At 57.4% G+C, this 11834-nt stretch overlaps 1 protein-coding gene across 1 annotated transcript; it reads left to right on the top strand.

Annotated features, from left to right (window-relative positions):
* Nucleotides 1–1005: 1005 nt before the first annotated feature.
* On the top strand, nt 1006–7858 carry SLC9A5 (solute carrier family 9, subfamily A (NHE5, cation proton antiporter 5), member 5; the record flags this gene model as incomplete). Its single annotated transcript, XM_010184677.1, has 15 exons — nt 1006–1308; nt 1972–2135; nt 2425–2503; nt 2757–2934; nt 3067–3287; nt 3469–3671; nt 4222–4311; nt 4442–4512; nt 5190–5319; nt 5478–5566; nt 5703–5835; nt 5959–6129; nt 6749–6818; nt 7000–7131; nt 7392–7858. Coding segments are annotated over 15 exons (2501 nt in total), but the record flags the coding sequence as incomplete, so codon positions are not given.
* Between the last annotated feature and the right edge of the window lie 3976 nt (nt 7859–11834).

The following is an 11834-nucleotide window of genomic DNA, read 5'->3' as shown; positions in this document are numbered from 1 at the left end:
AGATGGCTCTGGCAGTGCCTGGAGGAACCCACTCCCCAGGAGAAGGTTTCTTTGTCTGGTGGCCAAGTTGTACTGCAGAGCTGGGCTGGATGTCACAGGCAATGGCAGGACTCAGTGATGTGGGAGCAAAACTGCTGTCACATTTCCCAAACTTTTTGGAGGCAGCAAAAATACAGGGAGAAGAAATCTGCGGGGACGGGGGGTTGCCCACCTGGAAGATGGAGTGATTTGGGATTGCACAGGATGCCCTGGCCTTGGGGACAAGGCTGCCTGGAGCAGTGAGTCCCCTGTGCTGGCTGGCTTGTGCCTGAGCTGCAGGCTCGCTGCCACAGCTGATGGATGAATACCAGGGCACACTCTGCTCGCTGTAAAAGATATATCCTCTTCCATGGCAGTTGGTTCAAACCTCGCGTGGAATAAACTGATTATTCAAAGCATCTGTAAGTCTGCAGCTCCCGTGCGCCTGGTTTTTTGCATGCAGGTAGGTTAGCGGGTGCTGAGAAGGGTGTGTTCTGGCACGCAGACCGGCTGACTGGCTGGTGCTGCAGTGGTTTGCATGCTGCTCCGTCTGCCTGCTCGGGCGGCTGCAAACAAGGTCACCCCAGCACCAGGGCTGAGCATCCTCATCTCCGAGTGAGGTAAAGTGTCCTTCTAAACCAGGATGCCTTCGCTCCAACAGCAGCCGGCGTTGCTTGTGAATGTGCTTGCTGGCTGCTTTTATCCTTTAAGTGCAGATAGCAGAGGCCGAGAAAAGCAAAATGCCTGGCTGCTTGGCTTATTAGAGAGTGGCTGGAGAGGAGAGACCCTGAAGAGTCAGGGACCTGAAATCCTGACCTGGGAGCTAGCTAGAAGGTCTTCTGCGCACACACAGCCACGAAGCAGCCTTAGGTGCTCCCTTTTCCTTCCCGAGGTCCATCAAGCATCAGCCAACCCTTCTGTGGAGCGTGTGGATCTGGGATGGTCTGTCCAGTTTGGTTGACACTCTCATTTTTCCTTTCTTTCCAGTTTTCCACCTGTCAAGGAAGGTGACATCCATCGTTCCAGAGAGCTGCCTCCTCATCCTGCTGGGCCTGGGCCTGGGGGGCATCGTCTTGGCCGTGGCGAAGAAAGCCGAGTACCAGCTGGAGCCCAACATGTTCTTCCTCTTCCTTCTGCCCCCCATCGTCCTGGACTCGGGCTACTTCATGCCCAGCCGGCTCTTCTTTGACAACATCGGCGCCATCCTCACCTACGCGGTGGTGGGCACGCTCTGGAACTCCTTCACCACCGGCACTGCGCTCTGGGGGCTGCACCGGGCCGGGCTCATGGGTGGGTGCACAGGGCTGCCCGGCTTGGGTCATATCCCCAAAAGATGGGTTGGAGGGTGCATAGCACCCCCAAGTTCAGAGCCCACTGCTCAGTCCTGCTGTGGATTCCCAGGATTTATTGCAGGAGCGGGGTGCTGTTGTCCTGGGGATAGTGCTCTGGCAGGACCATCAGGCATGCAGGACGCACGGGCCCTGCTCAGCACTGAGCTGACTCATGTCTTGGCTATTTTTGTCGCCGACCTTGGCTAGCGTTGCTGGCTGGCTGCCGCGTCCCCTGTCCTTGGCTGTAGCCACTGACCCTGGCTGGTCTAGGCTGCATTTTGAGACTCCTGAGCCCCAAGGAACCGCTTGATGCCTGGATCTGAGGTGGGGCTGGTGAGCCCCCTTCAGTGTGTATCTGCCAGGAGGACAGTGATGCACCTGGGTGCCAGGGCAGGTGTCCAAGCCCTGCTCTCTTCATGCTGCAGCAAGGATGTGCTGAGCCCCGCTTTGCCTAGGGGATCCCGGAGTTTTGGGAGCACTCCTGGGCTCAGCTCACTGCACTCCAAGTTGGGATGCTGCAGCCAAATCATCGGGAGCAGATGAGGGACAGGCTTCTTTCAGCCTGGTGAGAGGGGCTCTGGGGCGGATGGTCTGTCTGATCTCAGTCCTTCTGTCCCAGCAGATCCAGGAGTTGAGGCTGGGCTGATGGATTTCCTGCTCTTCGGCAGCCTCATCTCGGCTGTGGATCCCGTGGCAGTGCTGGCCGTCTTTGAAGAGGTCCATGTCAATGAGACCCTCTTCATCATCGTGTTCGGCGAGTCTCTCCTGAACGATGCTGTCACCGTGGTGAGTTGGAGCTTGGGGACACTAAAGTAGAGCCTGATGTGGGCCAGGATGCTGAAGTCCCCCAGGATGGGCAGAGGATGCAGGTGATGTCCCCACACCAGGGCAGACCCATACCGTGTTCTCCAAGTCTGCTTTCCTGGCCATGGGGGAATTTGCTTGCAGAGATGAGCTGTCTGGGGCCAGATTTGGGGCAGGCGATGCCTCTTCTTCAGGGTCCATCCTCCCTGCAGGTGCTGTCCCATCTCAGGGTGTTGCCCTGCCTTCCCCTAGCAGTTTGCCTTGCCTGCAGGTGCTGTACAAGGTCTTCAACTCTTTTGTGGAGCTGGGCCCAGCCCACATCCATGCCACGGACTACGTGAAGGGGGTAGGTGAGTATGTGCTCCACCAGCCCCTCCGACTCTTCCTCTGGGGTAGAAGCATGAGGGGTGAGCACAGGTGCTGTGGGGTTGGCACTGAACACCACAGCTCTGTCATCTCCATCCCAGCAGTCACACATCAGCTGTCATTATGAGATGCTTTGGTGGGGACCTGGGTGGCAGCACGGGGCTTGGCCAGCCCAGCATGGCATGGCTGTGGGGCTCAGTTGCTTATGGTGTGAATGAGTCTTCTCCCCGCCGCCAGCCTCCTTCTTCCTGGTGAGCCTGGGGGGCACGGCTGTGGGGCTGCTCTTTGCGTTTCTCCTGGCCCTGATCACGCGGTTCACCAAGCGCGTGCGCATCATCGAGCCGCTCTTCGTCTTCCTCCTGGCCTACGTTGCGTACCTTGCTGCCGAGATGGTCTCGCTCTCCTCCATCCTGGCGTGAGTACTGGGGTATCCCCTGGCAAGGGGTCCAGGAAATTGGGGGTGCAGAGCTAAGCAGCAAGTGGTGGTGAGCAGACCCACTCCTCATCCCACTGTAGGGTCATGCCAGCTCCTTCTGTCACTCTGCAGAGTCACCTTCTGTGGGATCTGCTGCAAGAAGTACGTGGAAGCCAACATCTCCCAGAAATCCCGCACCACCGTCAAGTACACCATGAAGACGCTGGCCAGCAGCTCAGAGACCATCATCTTCATGTTTCTGGGAATCTCAGCTGTGGACACCTCCAAATGGGCATGGGACACTGCACTGGTGCTGGGCACTCTGTTCTTTATCCTGCTCTTCAGAGCTGTGGGTCAGTCTGCCCCGCTGTGCTTCTGACTGGTAGCACCCAGCCCTTGTCATGCCAAAAAGTGGCATTCCCCAAGAAAGGCTGGGGCATGAGGCCAGCCACGGCTCCTGGCTTGGGCTTTGCCCTGTCTCCAGGAGCAGGCAGGGCTCTGCTGGCATCCCAGGCTCTTCTCCTTCTTCCCTAGGTGTTGTCCTCCAGACCTACGTGCTCAACCGCTTCCGCCTCATCCCTCTGGACAGGATCGACCAGGTGGTCATGTCATACGGTGGCCTCCGTGGCGCCGTGGCCTTCGCGCTGGTCATCCTGCTGGACAGGGCAAAGGTGAAAGCCAAGGACTACTTTGTGGCAACGACCATCGTGGTGGTGTTCTTCACTGTCATTGTGCAGGTGAGGGTGGGCACTGTCCCTTCCTTCAGTGCTGCCTTCTTGCCCCAGAGCTGGCCTGGAGGCGCTTGGGGACATGTGCTTGGGGCAAGTACCTCTTTTCAAGCCACCTTTGGCCCTCAGTGCTTCCTGGCACCCCATCCATCACCAGGCTGGTATGCAGGACCGCTCTGGTGGCTGTCACGATGGCAGGACCATGGCCTGTGTTGTTTCCCTGTTGGTCTCTTGTCCTGGGACCGGCTCCAAGAGCAGCTATGGCGTGTGCCTGGCCAGGCTCTTCTCTTTGCAAAGCTGCTGGGCTTGGGGTTCCTGCACCCCAGGACTGGATAGGAGCCTACGGGAAGGGGACTGGAGTGGTACGACATGACTGTGGCCTGTCGGGACACAGGACCATCGCCCAGGTCCCGGGTGCAAGGGGTCGGGTTGGTAGGGACATGCATGGCCAGCACAGCTGCTGTCCCCAGTCACTTCATGCTGCTTCTGCTCCCTGTGCCCCAGCCGTGCACCCTCTCCACCCTCCCAGTCTTTCCCTTGCCTTCTCCTGCCGTTCCAGGGCCTCACCATCAAACCCCTGGTGACATGGCTGAAGGTGAAGCGCAGCGACCACCACAAGCCCACGCTGAACGAGGAGCTGCATGAGCACGTAGGTGCTGGCAATGGAGTCCGCCTGGCTCCCCACACCACTGGGACTGGGCGAGGGCGATGCCCAGCCTCAGCACCCCCAGGGCACCTGCAGCCCTGGCACCGCCCTCACCCTCTTCTCCTCGCTCAAGGCCTTTGACCACATCCTGGCAGCAGTGGAGGACATCGTGGGGCACCATGGCTACCACTACTGGCGGGACAAGTGAGTGTCTTAGCCAGGATCCTCTGCTGGCCATCAGGTGGATGGGGGATGCGTGCCAGCCTTGGGGACATTGCAGGGTCCCCGCTGGAGGTTACCCCTGATGTAGGCAAGGATGTATGTCCATCAGCCCATCTGGAAGGAGACCATCTGGCTGCTGCTGTGCAGCAGACCAAGGCCCCAAAAGCATTCCAGAGGGAGGTCAGGCAGGTGAGGCTGGGGACGCTGTGAGAGCTGGCATTGCCTGCCCGTACCAGAGCTGCTGGGGGACTGTGGGGCAGCCGTGGTGGTGGTCACGGCCTTGTGCCTCCCCATGGATGGAGCTGGGCTGGGTGCTGAAGAGGGAACAGCCCTGTTGAAGCCTGGGCAGTGTTTATCTGCAGCACGGTGACAGGAAAAGGATGAGAAAAGGCTGTTTCCTGGAGGGGAAGCTCTCCAGCGGGGCAGCCGCCTCAGCCCTACTCCCGTTCCCATCGCCTCCCACAGACCTGTGGGTCTCTGGCTTCCCCTTGGGCACGGATTAGGGGTCAGAATGTCCCCTCCCCTCTTGCTCTGCCTGGCAGCATGTCCCTGGGTCCCGCTCTCGCCGTGCTTTGGACACTCAGTGTCGCACGGGCAGGGCGTCCCTGGCTGTGGTACTCTATGGGAGCTAAACCATCCATGTGTTCATCTTGTGGCAGGTGGGAACAGTTTGACAAGAAGTACCTGAGCCAGCTCCTGATGCGGAAATCTGCCTACAGGCTGCGGGATGAGATCTGGGATGTCTACTACAAGCTGAACATCCGTGATGCTATCAGCTTCGTTGACCAGGTAGGGATGAGCAGGCCAGGGGGTGGGATGGCCCCAGCAGGAGCTGGCTGGCCCCATGTATGGCCACTCTACATCCCCTCTGGCCAGGCGGTGGGGACCCCCCTTAGCCCAGCTGGGTCCCCACTGCCCGATGCCAGCCTTGCCCTCCCACCTCCCAGGGTGGCCACGTGCTCTCAGCTGCCAAACTGGCGCTGCCCTCCATGCCCAGCCGCACATCCATGTCGGAGTCATCAGTCACAAACCTCCTGTGAGTACAAACATCCCTCTGAGACCCTGGACAGACCTCGCTGGACCCCCGCAGCCACCCCCTTCCACTGGGGTGAGTTGTGCCGCTGCTGCGGGCATGGAGCCCAGCATCTCCATCATCTCCATCTCTCCCCAAGGAGGGAGAGTGGAAGCGGCGCGTGCCTGGACCTGCAGGTGATCGACACGGTGCGGAGCCGGCGGGACAAGGAGGATGCTGCCATGCACCACGTGCTGCGAGGGAGCCTCTACAAACCCCGCCGGCGGGGGAGAGCTCCCCAGCCGTGGCGTGCGGCTCACCCCCAGTGTAGCGGCACCCACAAGAGAAGCAGGGATGGAGGATGCTCCGTGGGGCCAGCTGCTCACCCTGTGTCTCTTTGCCTCTCCCTCGGCCAGTACAAGGCCAGCTACAGCCGTCACTTCATCTCTCCAGATAAACAAGAGCGCCAAGATAAAGAAATCTTCCGGCAGAACATGAAGAGGCGGCTGGAGACCTTCAAGTCCACAAAGCACAATGTCTGCTCCTCCAAGAGCAAGGCCAGGCTGAAGGAAAAGGGCAGGAAAAAGGCAAGCACTCCCCAACCTCCTGCTCCTTTCCTAGGTCTGAGATTTGGCCTCTCCCAGGATGCAGACAGTGAGGTTTGGGGTGTAGGTGAGGTGCTGCAAGGCACCTGCAGCTCCAGAGCCAGTGGAGAAAGCAGCTCAGCTCATCTCAGGTCATCTCATCTCAGGTCATCTCATCTCATCTCATCTCATCTCAGTCCTGCGTATGCTGCAGGTGGCACATGTCCACATGTCCCCCCCATGCCAGCACTGCCGTGAGGTGGTTTTTCCCTGGGCAAATCAGTCCCGAGCTCTGGAGGAGCCCCATGTTTTCCAAGAGCACTCAGTATAAAGTAGCCTAAACGTCAGTGTGGATGCAGGCTTAGAAGTGTGGCACCGTGCCTTAAATTGAGCCTTAGGTGTCTTCTCTTGTTTGGAGGCTCTTGAAGCCATCACAGCTGAGCTGTTTGTTGTAGGGCCATGAAGATGCAATGCCTAAGGACTAGGAACCACTCACTGCCCAATGTCATCTAGCCAGGGTGGGAATCTGTGTCCCTGGGCTTACCCTGGCTTGCAGTGCCACCTGGGTCGGGGTTAGGGGTTTGCACGGGGCAGGTCCCAGCCGGTCCCTCTTCGTTCGCAGAAGAACGTCTCTCTGACCAGCGACACACCCAACGGGAAGACGCACAGAAGCGTCCCCTGGCAGGAGGCGGGTAAGGCTGGGAAGGAGACCTGGTGGGGTGGGATGGAGCAGCCCACGGTGCCTGCCCACTGCCAGCTCGGTGGCATGACAGCACCCAGGGTTGCACTAGCACCACATCCTTCTCCCATGGGTGCAGTCCTTCCCCCACCAGGTGCCCCATCCTCCAAACCAACTCCTCCATCTGGCTGCAGCTCCTGTCCTGATGATGGTCAGCTCAGAGGAGGAGGAGAGTGATAGCTCGGAGACAGAAAGAGAGGATGATGAAGGGATTGTCTTCATCGCTCGAGCCACCGATGAGGTCCTGCAGGGAAAGACTACTCCTGGTAGGCACCTATGCTCCCACACCTTGTCCATTCCTCTACCTGGCAAGCAAAGTTGCCTTGGCCTGGGCAAAACCAAAGTCAGCAGTGCATGAATGGGAGAATCCCTGTTCTCTGTGGCTCTGGAGGCACAGCAGAGCCTCCCTGGTGGCTCCTGCATGCCTGGGCCAGCTGGCCATCCAGTAGTAGTTGGTTATGCAATGTTTGCAGGGCCCAGGGAGGGAGCAAGATCCCTCTCACTGTCCCTCCTTCTGCATCCCCAGGCAGCCTGGACGTCTGCCCCAGCCCCTGCATCATCCCGCCATCGCCCACCTTGGCAGAGAAGGAGCTGCCGTGGAAAGGAGACCAGGCTGATCTTGCTGTTTACGTCTCCTCGGAGACTACCAAAATCGTGCCAGTGGATATGCAGAAAGCGTGGAACCAAAGCATCTCCTCCCTGGAGAGCATCGCTTCCCCCCCAGGCATCGAGAGTGGACCTCAGCACCGGAGATTCGCCTGCCCTGTGCTGGAGGAGCAGCCCCAGTCTGCCAGCCAGGCGATGCCAGAGCAGAGCTCCTGCTTCCAGTTCCCCAGCCACGTCCCTAAGAGCAGCCGGTCGCAGAGTGACAGCAGCCCGGATGCCCCTGAGCAGCAGGAGCTGCAGCCATTGATGGCCACGGAGGAGCAGGGCAGGATGGTGCCCACCGCTGAGCCCAGGTGGATGAAGTTCAACCGAGCAAGCCACCTCTGAGCAGACTGTGGGTGGGCTGTGACCCGCTGACCGCGCTGCTGTCTCGCGTTGTAAAGCTTGTGTGTCTCCATAACCTCCAGGAGTGGCAGGAGAGCCCAGTGCTCCTCCTGGAGCTGTGCTCCAAGGTGGACTTTGTCCGTGCACCTACTGATGCAAAACTGATTGATAACTGGGCTTCCTGCTGCAGCAGCAGGTACCAGCGCCCATCCACCCAGGGAGGCACAGACCCCGAACCTCCTTCTTCTGGTCCCTGCATATCTGCACAGCGCCAGGAGGCCAGAGATGTTCCTCCCAGGGCTGGGATCCCAAACAAACTCAATCCTGTTGTGGCTGTGCTGCCCTGAGGTGTGTGGGTGCTGGTTTATGGGCCGTGACTGCTTGCAGATGTGGGAGCCCAAGCTGATCTCCAGTAGGAGACCTCTGTGGAGAGGGCTGGGAGCGGTGGCTGGTGCACGAGAGCCCATCCATGCACACCCAGCGGTCAAGCCGTTGGGTTCAAGGCAGCTGCAGCGCTGGTTCCTCACAGCAAGCATGGACCTCATCTGGGAAGCCAGAGATGTGCTCCTTGCTGTGGCAGCTCTGTGTTCCCCAGGTTATGGGGGTACTGCAGAGGCAAGGCCATGATCTTCTCAGGACTGGGAGCAGCGCTCCTGGGGTTTGGCTCCACGAGGAGCCGGATCAGTGAATCTGTACGCACAGGGACTCCTCCAGCACCCAACCTGCTGTGCCAGACTCGTGCCTGTCGTCTGGATGTGAGCTGTGGTGTTCAGCTTCCTGGCTTTGCTAGGAGGCAGCTGCCCTGCACAGCATCCTTGGCATCCATCCTGCCCATGTCCCAGTCCCTCCAGTTGCCTGGGGTCCATCAGCTGGGAGGGCTGCTCATGGTGCGAGGAGCGGAGCAAGCAGCAGGTATGAATGTACATCAGGAACGGGTGATGGGCAAGAGCTGAGGGCGTCTTCAAAGGTCCACCTGCCTCCCAGCCACCCCAGTCCCTACTGAGAGGGTGGTGGGACACGGTGGCAATGGCACACACAATTCCTGGGGTGACCCCAAAGGCCCAGAATTGCTCCCCAAGAACTGCCTGTCACGCAAAAGCTCAGCACGGCAGCTGGGCACTGGCAGGGCGGGAGGGTTTGGGATGCTCCTTTTAGGGAAAAATGGGGATTTGGGCTGTTAATGCCCCAGAGCAGGTAAATAACTGCCTGTTCCAGCTATGTGGGCGTGCTACAGCAGGCATCAAGGGGACACCCAGATGCACTGGGTGAGTGAGCCCAACGTGGGGCAAGTGAGCTGACAGTACCCCCGTACTGTTAGCAAGGCTCAGCAAAGGTCATTCTACTCTGCACCCGTCACACCAAACGAGCATGAGGTTTTTAAAAGGTTTTTATATAGTTTTGCATTTCTGGTATGCCTTATTCTGGTTTTGATTTCTGATATTGGGCCATACTAAATCTCTAGCTGGGTCAGTGTTTTCTGTAGCCATGGGCGCCACAAATGACTCAAGACTTAATCTCTTATTTGCAAGAATATTGTTTTAATGTGAAAATATATGCAGAGTATTTTGTAATGTTCAATAAATTGGAGTTGGAGCAGGTGTCACGGCCTGGTCTCTGCTGTCTGGGAACCTCTGCACATCCTGGTTCCTGCAGCTCCTGGTTCGGTTCTCCCTCGCAGGCATCGCATCCCTGTGCCTCTCTGCTCTTCTCCACTCGAGGCCAGAGCCCCTCTCGGACTCGATGTCCTAGCTGGATTTCCTAGTTTCGATAATGTTTGTGGAAAATGTGAAATTCTTTCCGAGCGGAAGCTTGCCTGCAGCCATCATTAGGCCAGGCCTCGGGGAGCAGCCAGCGAGGGGCCAGCAGGCAGCCAGGTCCTGGCCACCACTGTCGTGGCTGCCTGCAGAGCCGCAGAGAGCTGGGAGCCCAGATCTGGCCATGTCCATGCTTCTTTGGACGCCTTGCCAAAAATATGATTCAAATGGGTCTGTTTCAGGGTATTCTGGATCACAGGAACCTTCCCACATTGGCATGTGCTGGCTTTGTTCTTCCCTCCATCTGCTGGCTCCACTTCTCCTAAAGGAATGTAAATGTCGTTTACTTGAATCCCAAGATGGATGCCTGGCTTGTATTCAACCTGACATCTACGATCAGCCCCAGGTCCTTTTTGGCAGGGTCCCTATACAGCTTCTAGCCCAGAGAACTTTGCACTGGGCCAAGAGCTGGTGAGCTTGGAGTCTCTTCTTCCTACCCTCAACCTCAGCCATGTTGTGACTATGGATGATGGCTCCTGCTATACCCTTCCCCGCAGGGTTTTATCAGTATTTATTCTCATACTCTAATGTCTATATTTCATTTTACAGGCAGAGGCAGCAGACAGCATCCTGCCTGCACAGGAGTGCTCTGATCCTTCCAGCATAGCACAGAGCCGTCCCTTTCAGCCTAAAAATACTGAAGTGCTTCAGTGGAAAAACACAAGAACTGGGCCAAACCACGAACACATGTGCCCAAACCTCTGCTTCTACAGGAGAGAGGAAGGCACAACCAAGGGAGCTGCTTGTCAGGCTGTAACCCAGAACATACAACCCTCTGACTGTTATTATAGCAACCCCATCCCGGAGCTGCCTGACTATTGCAGACCTGTAATTTTGCACACAGGCTTCTCCTCGGAGCCTGCACATTTTTTCCACAGTGATTTACTTTCTCCAGTGCTCAGCTCCTCCAGTTTCCCTGTGGTACCAGAACTTATGAAGTCAGCAGAGGCAGCTCTGGTAACAGGAGTGTCAGCTGGATGGGAGAGCCGAGCTGTGGGTGATGGATTGGTGTTGGCCATCTCCCAAGTCAGATAAGCAGGAGCATCGTCTTAAAATCATCACTTTGCCATTGCACAATGCATGCTGAAGCATCAGGTAAATTTTAAGCTGGAAAGGGCTCGGGAGGTCTGCGGTCCAATGCTGGCTCCATGCGGGGCTGGTGGCAAAGCTACAGCAGGTAGCTCAGAGCCCTGTCCCATTGAGTTTGGGAAGTCACAGAGGATGGAGGTGTCCCCACCTCCCTGTCCCAGAGCCACACCATGGCTGCACCACTCTTATACAGAATTATTTTCTCCTTACACCTGGCAAGGATTTCCCCTGGTGCAGCTTGTCCCCATTGCCTCCTGTCCTTCCAGGCATGTTTCTGAGAAGACCTGGGCTCTGGTTTCTCTGTGTCCCCCTGTAGCTCTCTCTTCTCTTTGCTGTCTCTTCCTTAAGCTGGTTTTCTTGTTCTGGGGAGCCCCACATTGGAGCTCATACCCAGTTGCATCTCACAGGTACCAAGTCAAGAGGAATAATAACTTCTTTGAACGTGCCAGCTTCACATTCTCTTTGGCAGCAAGGGTGCTGTTGACTCACAGACAACCTTGCATGATTTTTCATTCTGCTCTATTTCTGGAGCACTTCTGACGCCCTTGTGTGATGTTTTCACAATGGCCTATACAGGCACAAGCGGTGGGAAGCGCGTGAATGAGAGCCCAGCTTCTCACCTCCTACTTGATCCCAGCAAGCACAAATTGTGGCAGAGGCTTTGACCATGCTCACGTTTTCACAGAGAACAGCAGGAAGGCAAATGCAGGAGAATTCAGGAGTTCAGTCTGATCGTATCTGGAAACACATTTTGGAGACGCATCAATCCATTCTTTGCTCTGTCTTGCTCCTGTCTGTCTGTCTTTCCAGGCATCCATCTCGCCTGGATACGATCATACTGAACACCTCTCCTGAATCCTCCAGCTATCCCTGCTCCCTGCTTTCACTGGAAGCCTCCTCTGCCTGTTGGTGGAAGGAATGATCCATTTTCACTCCGGAATTACCTCTGGAGGGGTTGATGCCAGTCCTGGTCCTGCTCTGCCCTGCTGTGCTGGCTGGCGAGGTCATGCAGAAGTTGCTTGGCTGATGGGATGCGAGCTGGCTGGGGCCATGCAGCAAGTGGCTGGTGACGGAGC

The sequence above is a fragment of the Mesitornis unicolor genome, unplaced genomic scaffold, assembly GCF_000695765.1.
Source record: "Mesitornis unicolor isolate BGI_N332 unplaced genomic scaffold, ASM69576v1 scaffold16695, whole genome shotgun sequence".
NCBI classification, from domain to species: Eukaryota; Metazoa; Chordata; class Aves; order Mesitornithiformes; family Mesitornithidae; genus Mesitornis; species Mesitornis unicolor.
The sequence above is the reverse complement of the archived record's forward strand: the minus strand, read 5'-3'. Positions and strand labels throughout refer to the sequence as shown.